At 31.7% G+C, this 14,942-nt stretch overlaps 1 protein-coding gene across 1 annotated transcript in view; it reads right to left on the minus strand.

Annotated features, from left to right (window-relative positions):
• LOC126750177 (uncharacterized) overlaps positions 1-14,942 on the minus strand; it is a 226,461-nt gene that overhangs the window by 37,512 nt on the left and 174,007 nt on the right. The window contains exons 3-4 of the mRNA XM_050459707.1: positions 10,138-10,373; positions 2,667-2,800 (exon numbers count right to left, since the gene is read on the minus strand). Of these exons, the coding sequence (XP_050315664.1) occupies positions 2,667-2,800; positions 10,138-10,373 (370 nt within the window). The remainder of the gene's footprint in view (positions 1-2,666; positions 2,801-10,137; positions 10,374-14,942) is intronic.

The following is a 14,942-nucleotide window of genomic DNA, read 5'->3' on the forward strand; positions in this document are numbered from 1 at the left end:
CTCACAATGCGTGAGTAGATCCAGTGGAGGATCTTAGGAGACAGAGCCCAGGTATTGCCGAAAGCCCGCCTGCAGGCCCATAGTGCGCAGGTGGCCTTCTTCATTCTGGTATCTGCATGATCGTGCCAGGAGAGTTTGGGATCTAACTTGATTCCCAGAAATCGAACTGTCCTGGAGTAATGCAGCTGCACGCCACCTAGAGATATAACAGAGGGCGTGCCAAAGTTACAACTCCTTGTGAATAGTAGGAGCTCTGCTTTTTTGGGGTTAATCCTGAGACCTCCCGAGAGGCATCATATGTCTACCATACGCAGGGCTCTAATCATAGGGCCCCGCATTGAGACGGCGTCTTTCCCTGGGCAAAGGATTACCAGAACATCAGCGTAGGCTTGTATGTATAGGCCAGCATTGCAACAACAACATTGCACTTTGTGCAAAAAGTAAGGTCTGTCCTTTTAAATCTTTGTAAGTATCCTGATTAAGAATATATAAAATTTTACATCTCATTACTTTAATGCATTTCGTAATAATAAATTCTATTAGTAAATTTAAAAAAGTATGATTCCAGTACTGCTTTGTATCGAATTAAAATCTATCGAATCAAGTCCAGCAAATGGGTGGATTCATTTAATGGAGTTTTATTTAAATTTAAGCGAAGAAATATATACCCATTACATTTAAAATCAATGTCAGTATAAATATACTTACTATGTTATGTTATTTTTTTTAATTGTAATCTCTATAATATAAAGTAGTATGACAAATAATCCTTTACTGTTCGTTGATTTTAAAATAATTATTTTGGTTGTCTATATGCATCTTATAGTTTCTATTTTAATAAAAATACATAAATAGATTAATAATTTTAATGTCAATCGCATACAACTTTATTTTTATAGTCGCACTGAGGATGGCACAAAGTAATGCCCAAACATTTGCTTTGTAATAATAATTTTCTAAGCAAGTTGTTAGTCTCTTTTATTAGAAACACTTCTGCTTTTAATATCTTCCCTTATCGGTGAGATTGGAATAATTTCATAATAAAGAATTATAACTAAATTACTGTATTATCTTACCCTTAAAAAGGGGGATGCTTTAAATAAAGATTTAAGATATGTGTTAGTACAAGGCTTACAGAAAATTGAGGAGTGACAGTCTCCTTATATCATAGGAGTTATTCGTGTTGGTTTTTCAACTCAAAATTCATTTGTTTGGTTATCATAAGATATTTGTTTAATATAAGTAATTTAAGTTTTTTTTTCTATAATAAGAAATCATTTATAAAACAATAATAATAGTAATAATAATAATAATAATAATAATAATAATAATAATAATAATAATAATAATAATAAACCACTTTTATTTGCAAAAATTCATTACATAATATTATAATATGTTTCTTAACCTATCAGTTGGCGAAGTCTGGCCTAGGGCTATTCAAACTCAACTCTAACAGATTTCATTAAATGCTAAATAACACACATGTGCCAAATAATTATGCACTTGAAACACACTTTAAATAATGTAGTCTTAACTTGTAGTTAACAGTAATTAAAGAAAAAAAAATGTACAAAAAAGGAAATATAAAGGAACCTGATATTTTTTTTGTAATATACCCAACAAAAAATAAATAAATAAACAATAACATCAAAAAGAAATAGTCACTTTACTGAGAAAATTTCACGCTCCGGGCAGCAGGCGACAGACTAGGGGTGGGTCAAATTATAGTCCTGTACTTGCTTACTCATTATTATAGACTTTAACACAGATTTAAATTTTTTTGTTGTATATACTTTCATATAATCGGGCAAAGAATTATAAAGATGAATAGAGGTATAGAAAGAACTTGTTTGAAAAAATGCTGTTTTATGTTTAGGAATCACGAACTTTGTTTGATTTCTAGTATTTTTAGAGTATACACTGTCATTGGTCTTGATTTTTTCTATGAAGTATGTTGAAATATATTTGCGTTTATTTATAAGTCCATGAAAAAAGATTCCAAGATTTAATAGCCTTCGATTTGTCATATTTAACCATTTAGTTTTATTAATTTTATAAGATATGCTATCATATTTTCCAATATTAAATATTAAACGGCAACACATATTTTGGATTTTTTGTATTCGAAACTTGTCACTCTGTCTGAAGCACGGGCCATAAACTATGTCTGCATAATTAAAGTGAGACAAAACAAGGGTTTCACATAGCTTTCTTTTTAATTCGACGCTTAAAATTTGAGGACAATTATATAATTGTTTTAATGAAATATATACTTTTTGAATAAGGTTTTTAATATGGCTTTTAACATTTAATTCGGTATATATTACTACCCCTAAATTACGTGCCTCTTCGCAGAATTAAAGCTTTTCACCATTTATTTTTATATTACTAACAACTGAAAATATATTTTATACCTTTTAGTGTTTATAATAATAATATAGCAGTTAAAATTTAAAGATGTATAAAAAGCCTTTCATATCTTTAAAGCTAAGAATACGAAAAATATATATAAATTTAAAAAAATTTATCATCCGTCTTTGGTACCAAACCAAATATTCTAGTTACTTTAAAACAAAAACAAAAAAAACAAAAAACAAAAACAGCGGTTGATTAATGTTTAATGTTTATTGTTTTTTTATTAATGTTAATTAATGTTTACTTACTGGCAGTTTGTTCATATAAAACTTAAGATGTGGCTTAGGATCTCCTAGTCCAGAGGTGCACGTAGCTACCATAGATTCTCCCAAAGTGTATGTGCTTTTCAAACCATCGATCATAGGTGGTTCTTCAGGTAGAGCTAGAAAACCCAATTAATTTTTTTATAACGTACCTAAAAACATCCTAAAAATAATAGAAAACTAGCCAAGATAATCAAATTCAATCTCAAAATGTCTAGCCTAAATCACTTAGAATTTAAATTTGATTTAAAGTCTCGAGAGTACAGGTAGGCATTTCAAATGAGTATACATACACTTCTATGTTAAAATGCAATTATAAAACTTTAATAGTGTGGCTGCAACTTAGAATAATTAGCCTTAGTTTAAATGTTATTTTAGCGTCGTATTCTAGCATATCACTGAAAAGTCTGTGGAATTAGATGCAATCTTGAATAAAAGATTATAAATACTATTTATTCAGAATGTTTACGTTTGGTATATGCGGGTAAGCTAGCTTCATTAAGTTCCAATTAAAAATTGTAACAATGTTTTTCTCTCTTTAGATTTTTTGTTATAACTGTTGAAAAATCTCAATTAAAGATAATGTGATGTAAATTAATCTGTTGTGTTAGATTACCAATTAAAATGTCAAATAATATTGTTAGTGAATGCAAAATATACGTAAATATCAGCAATGTTTATTCAACGGCTTATTTGAGAATTCGTGTTAAGCATCGGTCTGTATAATGTTACTAAATCCTAAAATCCTAAATGGTTGCTTTTTTAATAATTTAATAGAAATTGGTTACAAATACAACTGGTTTTGCTTTCTTATTTGTTTTATAAAAAAAAAATTTTACATATTGTAATGCTCTAAAAGGGAGCAGATTAAGACCTATTAGTTAAATCTTTAAGAAATAACTACTGTATTACCTGCAGTTGATCCAGATTAGCTTGGACTAAAGATCCAGAATTACCTCATATTTGATCTTTGATGATCAAGAATAAGTTTTTAGGGACATGTAGGTTTTATTATTTGTTATTGAATGTTAGAAGAGGGCACCTGATTTATTATTTTCTTTTTAAGCTCAGCAATTCCTCAATTTCTATTGTCCTCAATAACAAAAAGCGTAAGTTTCTGACTCATTTGACTAATAAACTTTTAGGAACAATTATTTTAACACTTTCAATAAAACAGATGTTATCTCTAAATGCCTTTTATTATTTTACATTCTATTCTTTCTAATCCATGATTTCCTAATGTGGTTATCCTGATGTTTCTTAAATATGATCAATGATGTCCTGAAGATTCAAGAAGAAACAATCAGATATTTTCTTATACAAATTGCGAGTTTATATATTTTGTTTCTAAAATATTATAATAACATTTACATAACTTTGGAGATCCCGTTGCCAAAATGTGGAACTTTATGAACAAGTTTATTATTGCTTTAATTTTTTTTCCTCCTTTTTATATAAGAACCGTCGAAATGATAAACCAAAAACCTCGAAATTTTCTCTAAATTTCATTATTTTCTTAAAATTTGGTTTTATCATAAATCTTTTTGTTCTGGGAATATACTTATGTTTGGGTATGTTTACAGGATAGCTTAGACAAATGACTCAGAATTTCCTTATATTTGATTATAGATAATCAAGGATAAGTTTTTTTACATAATTTATTTTACTATTTGTTTTTCTTGCTCTCCAAAATTTTATACTTCAAATACCCAGAAATTTACCAGGAGAATGTTAAATATATATTATTGTTTTTTCTTAAATAGCTGCTTGTCTTCTAGAAATGTTGCTACTCCTATTTTATCAGTTTTCATTAATACAATATTCTCTGGATTTTTGATCCACAATGTCTCAAAATTTGATTATAGGTAACAAAAAGATTTTCTAGGTATATATAGGGTTCATCTGGTTTTATAGGCCACACATTCCTTTTTTTCTTTTGCTGTGATTAATAACAAAAAGTTTCTGACTTACTTGACTGTTAAGCTTTTAAGAACAATTATTTTATCACCTTCAATATTAGTATGCCCTGTTTTACATTCTATTCTTTCTAATCCATGATTTCTTAGCCTGGTGATCCTTATGTTTCTTAAATATGATCAATAATGACAATAAGACTTTTTCCATATATTTTCTCAACCAGAATGCGAGTTTATAGGTTTAGTTTTTAAAATATTTTAATCACGGTTACCTGGGGTTAAAAAATAATTTCTACTGATTATCTATTTTCTGTGGAACTATATTTTTTAAGACTGGAAATCCCCATTGCCAAAATACTAAAATGTATCAAAAAGTTTATTATCCGTTTATCTTTTTCCTGTTTTTTTTAATATAAAAATCCTCGCAATTATGATCCAGATTTACTCCAAATTTAATTATTTCTTTGTGACATATTTAAAGAAATTAGCTTTATACTAGATCTTCTTATTCCAGGACTATACTTGTCTACTTGATGTTGAGATCTCTAGCGTGTAGTATTCTTGTTCAGCCTAATATGTGGTGATAATACTAGTTATTGGTTCAAAAATTATCTAGATTCAATCTTGGATGACCATACGATACTTATATGATAATGCTGGCAAATCCCTTTAGAATAACAAGATTTTTTTGACATGGACTTAAACCCTGGTGTGTATAACTTAGAACAATTTTAAACTTCTTACCTCCTGATCTATATGAGAATTATAAAAACTGAATCATCAAGTCTGGACCATTTCTTAACTAATACACAATGTGTTCTCGAAATTTTATACCAAAAAATAAATCAAATAATTCTGTTACAAAGATATAAATTGTGACATCCAAAAAAAATCGATAACGGGTATTTCTCCCTCTAGCATTTATACCGGCTTGAACCTTATACTAATAATTAGGAGCCTTTTTTGATAGGACTGTTTGACCCCAAATTTCTATAAATCTCAAATAAAGCTTATTCGAGTTGCTTGGGGATCTTAGCAACATTCGCAGTCATGTGCTCATAATATCCCTTTACATGTGCTTTATCATCATATTTTCATCGTTATTTATTTGATTTACTTTTTAATATTTTCATTTCATTCTTTATTTTCATATCCGGGCTTCTATGTGGCTAAAACGAATTGGACCTCTTCCAGGTACTCTTCTACTACACTTTTCATGTGTGGCCGCGCAATATCGTACATAAGCATTATATATAAGACATAGAGGGCGACTGGGACCACATGATTTTCTAAAATGACTGTAATTTGCGTCTATGCAGTAAGCCGTCCTCTATCTATCGTCAGAAAAAATGACAGTATCTGGATTCATCGCTAAACATAACATGTGCCCAATCTTCATTTTCCCAACCAACGTGTTCACGACCGAATTGTAGTATTGGTTGCCTATACTCTCTCGTAAGTAATGGACCAGCGCCTGTATTTTTGAAACATTTCGAATCTAATTCGTATATGAAATTGGAAGAATTTCGCACGAAAAATCGACCTTCGTATTTTCGAACGTTTCGTATGTGCACTTTTTCGCAAGCAGTGACTCGAATGGGTATTTACCATTCGAATGTGAAAGAAAGTTCGTGTGCGATTTTCAGTTGGATTCTGCCAGTTCATGCTTTGGTTTTTTTTTAATTTGTGTGAGTGTTTTTGTTGTTTGAAATAAAAACAACTATACTCTATTTCAGAAGTGTGTAGAGCAATAAAACCTCATTAGGTATGCAAAAGTGGTACCTGGTGATCCACCAATATTTTATGCCACTACCTTAGTTGGGTATTAGTTTCAATGTAAAATTCTTTCTTTTCGTTGATTGCAGGTAGTGCCACCCGGTTTTGGGTCAATTTATGAGTTTTGCCCATTGTTACCCACTGATAAACATTGAAAACGGTTCGCCAAAGGCGTGCAACTGGGACTTGTTTTTTACCTTATAATTAATGTACTTAAATGCTATTTTATTTTAGAAAGTTACTTTTGTTTAAATGGAATAATATATTTTTTTCACAAATTTATTGAACATAATATGTAGAGTAAAACAGTTGAAAATGTCACTTTTGGATCTGGCACTTTTTGAACAGTGTATAACAATTTTAAATTATAATAGATTGTAGTCTTCTTCGTCATCTGACGAACTGTTATCACCTCTTGACATTATAATTAAACGATCGACTGTCTGATCGATGAGGTTGTCAAGATCCCACATTTTGTCCTCTTGCTTAATTACATGCTGGACTGCTTTTCGCCAATTCTCTGGTGTCGCTTCCGTAATGGCTTGATCAAACAGTAGCTTAACATCTTTCATTTTAAAAGTCGTGTTTTGTCTTGCTACAAATCCTTTTACCTGCGCCCATATCAGTTCTATAGGATTTAGTTCGCAATGATATGGCGGTAAGCACAGTACAGTTATATTATATTTTTCGGCTATATCTTCCACGGCGTATTTCATGAAACGAGTTTTGTGTAAGTTTGCTATTGCCAGCAGTTCTTTTTTTATCAAATTTGCTTCAAACGCAATACCTTTTGCAGTCAGCCAATTGATAATTTCTTGCTTTCTCCAACTTGAAGTTGGCGTCTTCTCTATTCGCCGTGAATGATAGCTTGCGTTATCCATAACCACCACCGAATTAGCCGGAAGAAATTTTATCATTTCACCAAAATAGTCCTCGAAAACGTCTGAGTTCATGTCTTCATGGTAATCTCCTGTGCAAGTCGACTCAAAGGTTAGCAGACCTTCTTTTAAAAATCCCTCTTCGCTTCCAATATGTGTGATTATAAGGCTTTTTCCTTTTCCCGAAGGTACTTTATTACCCGTAGACAGGCCTTCTATGAAAGCTTGGCGAGCACTGGTTATATTTTTGTCTTGCCACATTTTTTGGACTATATAACCTTCGTTACTCCACGTCTCATCAAGATAAAAAACTTTCTTTTGCTCCCTGCGGTACTGCTTGGTACTTCTCAAGTATTGTCGTCTCCAACAAACAATTTCGTCGCTCTCCAGTAAAAGTGCTTTGCGGTTATGCTTTTCCCAGGCAAAATCCATATTTTTTAAACTTTTCCATAAAAGTTTTCTACTTATCAACGGAATACTGTCATCTCGGCCAAGCTCCATTAAAATTTTGTCTAGGGTGGGTATTTCCTTTTTAAAATAAAAAGAGTGAACTTTTCTCACGTTTTTTCATAGGCATTACAATGTTTATTTTTACTTGAGAATGATTAGAACATAATATGAGCGTAGAGTACGAAAACAAACTAGAACCAAAAACAGTTTTCAGAAGAAAAAATCAAAATGGCATTCACCAAGTCGGTTATAGAAGTAGTACTAGTAATAATTCCTTTTCACCAACCCCAGAATCACCCACCCCTACGCCTCCACTCCCAATGCGCGGTCTTCACTCAGTCCTTTTAATAAAGGCTTGCGCGTTGTCCCAGTCCAGATCTTTAAGATCTTCTCGTTGGAGTGTCGTTGCTCCGAAAGTTTTCCTTCTCAGGCGACTCCACCCATCACAGATACCTAGTATGTGGTATGAGGTTTCCTCCCCTGTACCGCAATTCGGACAGAGTGGGCTTTCTCTTATACAAAGAAGGTGTAGATGCCTGTTTAGACTGTTGTGCCTAGTCAGGATTTCCACCAGTCTTTGATACTCTATTGGGTCTTTGTTAGCAGTCGCCTTGCTTTAGAGCCGTTATAGTCTGGTATATATCTATGGGTTATTAAGTGCCTGAGAGATTTGTTTTATGCTAAGACCGAGACAAGATTCGGGTCGTACGAAGGGGTTAACGGAACCTTGTCTTGCCAGTTCGTCGGCCCGCTCATTGCCCTCGACACCTCGGTGTCCTGGGACTCACCTCAGTCTCACTTTCCTGTGTACTGCAAGCCTTTCCAATGCGTTTCTGCGTTCCTGGACTAGCGCTGAGCTGGCCCTGGGTTTCTGAATCACCTTGAGAGTAGCTTGACTATCGGAGTAGATGCAAATCCTCCCGTTACCTTCCAATGCCTCTCGTTTGTTTGCTACTTCGAGTATAGCAAACACCTTCGCTTGGAAAACTGTGGTGTGTTTCCCTAGCGGGAAGGATTCTCCTGTATTTGTTTCCATCCTGTATACTCCGGCTCCGGCTGAATTGGTGCTTTTCATCCATGATCTGTCTGTGTACCAGCCCTGGAAACCACTTGTTTGGTGTTGTTCTCATAGCTCCAGTAATTCCCAAGCAGACTAGTCTTTGCAATCTGGTTAGCTTTTGGGCGTTAATGACCTTCAATACGGCTGGCTACCATACCACGGATCCGTACGAAATCCTTGGTCGTATGACTGCAGTATAAAGCCACTGTAGAACGTGGGGTTTTAGACGCTATCTTGTACCTATTGTTCGCCGTAATTGCCATATTAGGGCTGTTGCCTTATGTACTGCCTGCTCTACGTGAGTTTTAAACGTGAGCTTGCTGTCTAAAGTAACTCCCAAGTATTTGACCTGGTACCTCAAAGTTAGGCGAGTCTAATACATAATGGGAGGTTTAAAGCCTGTCAAATTCCGCCTCTTAGTAAAGAGAATGAGCTCGGTCTTTTCAGGATTGACCGACAGCCCTGACTTCCGACACCATTGCTCCACTATCCCGCACGCGACTTGCATCCGCTCACAGACTGTGTTCATGAATTTACCCGTGACCATCACTAGTCCGTGGTCCGCGTATGCCTGTGCATAGAATCCAAATTCTAGCTTCCTGAGGAGACTGTCCATTACCAAAGTCGGTCATAGAAAATCCGAAAATTAGAGTAAGACAAATAAGTAAGGACTTACAAATACAGAAATCGTCTATAGGAGAATGCTTCTAGAAAAATAAATATCACTCCTATCAAGTTCAGTTAAATTAAGAATTCACCAAAAACATTAACAACATTAACTAAAAACAATACAAGAAAAGTTCTATCACAAAAATTGCTCAAAATGTACCGTTTTGCTCCAAATACAAGCGTAGTAGGCGTAATAAATCTAAAAGGCTCGTGTATGAACTTAGTTGTGGGTGCAATAAGATAAACTTCGGATTTAACGCGTCCCTCCAAGAAAAAATCCAAAGGCATTAAATCCGGTGACCTATATGGGCCATAAATATAAAACCATAAATATGTGACCATATTTATGGTTTTAAAATTAAAAAATATTTTAAATTTGACTTATTTAAAAATTATGCATTAATTTTGGAGCGCAGTGTAGTATTTGGTGAAATCACAGTTTACAAAAATTAAATACGATCTGAAATCTCAATATAATAAAAATTTTCAAGAAAAGAAAAATTTGACAGCATTTTCGTAACAATCACTTAATTTTAATTTTAAAAAAATTAATGATACCGTGGATAACTATATCCAGATACTTGTCTGAAGTCATTATGTATTTATTATTTTAAAAAGCTAAAATGTGCTAGAAACTTTAGGCTAAAATGTGCTTAAACTAGGATTTTCTTAGATGAAAAAAAGATAAAATAAAATAAAAATCTTACCTGCGACCGTAACGTTATGGGTCTCAGATGCCAGACGATAAGCGGGAGCCTCGCTGGAAACCTCGCATCGATAAGCCCCGGAACTTTCCGGCTTTCTCAGCTTAATCAGCAACAAATCGCACCTATTCTGGTTACATCTTGACTGTTTTTCCTCGATATGCACTCCGGGCACCATAAATGTGACCATTTCCTCACCAGCTGGGGTGTATCGGAAGAATTCGTGGTCATCTTTATACCTGAAATGGTATAAAACGGTTTTATGGATATACTTTAATAAATTCATACCGATTCGGATCGCCAATTTTAAAAGTAGTTGTACCGTATTTATTTTAAAATAGATTTATAAATAAATATACTATTTAATTTTAATATATTTATTTTATGCCCTGCTGTTTCGGTCAGATCACCTGTTTGTTGTTGTTATTTCAGCACAATGCCATTTTATAAATAAATTAAATTTGCATTAATAAAACTGCAGGACTTTATTCAACAGTGTTTTTATTTTGTGTATTATTGTTAAAATTAAAAATTTATTATTAAGAGATAGAAGCTATGGCAGCTTTTAATTTTTGTTATTTAGATTCCAGCAGTCTAATTTAGACAAAGGGAGCTTAATATTTAAAGATCATCTGCAAGTAAAAAAGAAATTTCAGTGATAAATATTTGATATTATGTCGGTAGGAAGATTAGGAGAAGAAGAGGGAATATTCTAATGACCAGAGAATGGCAAAGATTATGGCGAAGACAGAAATAGTAGAGGTAAAAGGATTTTATAAAATCTAAATAATATTTTTGACTTTTAGGTATATTTTTGTATCTAGTGACATATTGTTTCAAACTCAAACATATTTTTATTTGTAATTTTTTATAATTTTGTAGAAGAAATAAACAAAAATGTCTCACTTTCATATGACATTTACTAGAAAATACCTTTAAGCTTTTATAAATATTAAAGCAAAATGAGTTTAAACAAATAATTTGCTAAAATCGTAGATTTTTCTTAATTATTTTAACTTATTAACGTGCGGTTTATTTGCCCCCTTACTATGCATCTTAGAACAGCAAAATAATTATACTAAATTATTAAAATAACATATTAATTATTATATGTTTTATGTTCTTTGTGGGATGGGAATTTTAAATGAAAGTCACTTTATCAGCTAGCCAACGTTTCGCAATTTTATTTTTGCATCATCAGGGCCCTAGAAAAAAAACCCATAAAGGAGAAATTTTGAAATAGAAAATGGCTGGCTGTAGTAACATTTAAAAAAGTTAAAAGTTTTTTTCTGAAAAACACAAAAAAAATTAAATTCATTAAATGTGTAATTATAAAATAAAGCTGTAGACAAAAAAAACACAATACATATAAAATACAAAAAAAACCGCAATTAATTAATAAAAAAAGAAAGATAATAAAATACATAAAAAGTAAAATTGGTTTTTTGCAATTACAAATAAAAACGGTAAAATACTTACATCTAACTGTGACTTTTTGGTCAAACACAAAAACAATAAATTTTTCACAAGACATACATTTACCGTTGCGTTAAAATTAATGTTATGTCCTGTGTTGATCCTGTAATCCACCAAGACCGTTAGATTTTTTTGAATCAAAAAGTTCTTGCAGTCATTCTTGTGCTCATATAATGTTTGCTTAGGATATCATTCAATTTGACACACATAACAACCATTACAATTTACACAAGGCACTTTATATATTGCGTTTGATAGTAGACCCATTTTAATTTTGTAAAAGATTGTTAACAAATGATATTCTTATTGGAAAATCATCAATCAAAATCAAAATCATCAATTCTATATTTGGAAAGATTATCAGATTTATAAGTACGTTGTTGTTTTTCATAATTTGGATTTTGTTAATTAGTGAAACTGGGTAGCTATTCTCTATAAGGACTTCTCTAAAATAATCGGCGTTTTTTTGTGAAAATCTTGATTAGATGTACCTATCTTTTAGATCATAATATAATTTTTTTGTTGTGAAGGATGTTTAGAATATAAATTTAAAAAGATTTCTGAAAAGGTTGGTTTGTGATTTCAATCTGTTTCTAAATTAAGCTCTTTGTCTCGGATTACTGTAACGTCTAAAGATGATATATACATATCGTTCTCCTTCTGTATGGTAAATTTTAATCGGGTGTAAAATTGATTAAAGACATTTAGAATTTCGTCCGACTTGGATTCTGGAATAGTCGTACTTATGTTATCGACGGATATCAAGGAAATTATTTTGTTGTTTGTGCAAAAGTTAAGTATTGTGAAATTTTCTAAACTTAAATCAGTTATTTTAAGTAAATTTAACAAGAATTTTGTTACATTATAAAGAGATCCCTCAAATGACTCTATTGGTCTTAGTGGAGTTTCATTCTTATGTATTTTTGGCAAAAAAATTGATTTTAGGTGTCATATTATTAGATGTTTTAAGATACTTTAGTTATTCATTAGTTATTCAACTAAGTTGTCTAAAACAAATGTTTATTTGTCTAAACATTAGCACCATTCTTTATTTTATTGTAAGTTGACGCATTGCCCAGAATACGAGATTCTTTTTAATTGTAGTCCGCTAAAGGCATTACTACAATCGTATTAAGCTAATCAGCCCTGGTCACAATAATTTCTGCTTTATTAATATTTAGAATGGAATTCGTTTGTTTTGCAAATTTTAAAATATGTTTTTATAAGTCTCCCTTTTTGGATGTGTGTTTTTTTTAATGTTAGTAATGCCAGCCATTCTCAATGTGCAAATTTCTCATTATGAGTGTTGTTTCATGATGCAAAAATAAAATTGCGAAACGTTGGCTAACTCATAAAATTACTCATTCAAATTTCCGATATGTAAAGCCACAAAAAATATAATATCTATTAAGGTATTAAGGAAAATTTCTTTAGGTTATGTATAATTTTTTATATCCTGCCTAAAAAAAAACAATATTTGTTAAAAAATTAAAAATTTTCTCTTGAAAAACTTTTAGTTAAGCGTATAAAATGTCCCTCTAGCCGATAAACTTTGTAGATTCTATAGCCTGTATATATTTTTAGTAAATTATATTTATTTAGAAAACAGTTTAAAAGTTAACCTTCGTAAGAAAATAGCTCTTTGCATTTATATGGTAAAACAACTTAATGAAAATATTTTAATTGATTAAACGATACCAAAGTGAACAAGCAGAAATTATACAATTTAAAAAAAAAAGCTAAATTGTGATATTTAAATATTGTTTACATTTTCTTTTAAATATTAAGTAAGGAACGCTAAACAGTAGACGGAAAACGTTGGTGTTGGCCAACTTTTGTTATGCCAGGTTTTTCAAACAGATATTTAAAAAAACTTTATCCAAAAAGCGTTTTGCTAGAGCCCAAGTGCAAATTTTGACGATCGAGAATTTTTAGCTACCGAATTACACAGTATTTTAGACTAATATGCTCTCTAATAATAAGGCCAATGTACTATATTATCATAGTTCCAGTATGATAGCGCAACTAAGTCGATAAATTTTATGTTTAAATCTGTCCCAAGAATTTCCCTTTTTTTGTACAAATTTTGCCACTTGAAGATAGAATGAATAACAGCGGTTCAAAAATAGAGCCCTGCGGAACCCTTCTGATTAGCACTAGAAAGGGCGATAATTTATTATTCATTTAAACTGCTTGAGATCGAAGTTTTGCACACCACATGCGATAGTCAATCGTATCAAATGCCTTGATAAAATTTAGTAGCACTAGGACTCTATTTTTGCTACTATCGTACGCTTTTACAATGTCATATTAAAACATAATTAGAGCCGTAGTTATACTGTAGAAATTTCAAAATTCAGATTGATGGACATAGATCAGACTGTTTCGACCCAAAAACTCGATATTGTTTACTGATAAATAAGCTTTTCTAAAGTTTTTCCAATTGTAGATAAAAGTCTAATAAGTTTCAAGTCAGAAACAAACTTACGCTATGTGACCTTGGCGTGAAGTGCATGGTTTAACAATAGCCTTTTTCCAATATGATGGAAACTCCGATATTAAAGTACAAAAATGAAATGTATGACCCAAGAAAGTACATTATTACTGATTTGCAAAGCTGAATTATCTTATAAAATATTTTATCGCCTTCAGAAGCATTTGGCTTTGACCTATTTAGAACACATCTAATTTCCTTTTCAGTTAATTCCCTTAGCTCAAAATAGTTGCCAATTTTATGTTCGATATTCCAAAGTGGCATCATTGGTCGAAGGAGCAATCTGACCTACTTCTATAACTTAATGGTTCTTAATGTGATCTTATCTTATTTTTTTTTGTTTATCAATCATTTGGTCTAATGTATCCTAAATAGTTTTTTTGATTTTGAGATAGTGACACAAATTCGATATAAAAGTTTTTTTCGTTACGTGTAGGCTGTGTAAGAAAATTGCGCATTATTTTATACTCTTCCCAATCAAGAATGTTTTTGTCTATGTATACGTAGAAAATAATCTGTTTCATTCTTTTTTCATAATATTTAAAGTGCCTAAGATGCCTTAGACTTAATAACCCGTGCTATTCGAAGTTGAGCATGAGTGTTAGAATATGAGATGATAATAATTAAACTTTTTCATTAACACTAGTGCAAGCCAAAATGACCGCCTAATTAGTATTAATAAGACTTAAAGTTGTGCAAATCAAATGATTTACAATTTCTCTATTCGACTAGTCTGGGAACAACAGGCAGTATATAACCAGCCTCCTAGCACGCAACTGAGACTGATGAAGTCTATTACGTATTGTTTGATTAGAAATTCTGGTTCCCGTTGTGGTTG

The sequence above is a fragment of the Anthonomus grandis genome, chromosome 2, assembly GCF_022605725.1.
Source record: "Anthonomus grandis grandis chromosome 2, icAntGran1.3, whole genome shotgun sequence".
Lineage (NCBI taxonomy): Eukaryota > Metazoa > Arthropoda > Insecta > Coleoptera > Curculionidae > Anthonomus > Anthonomus grandis.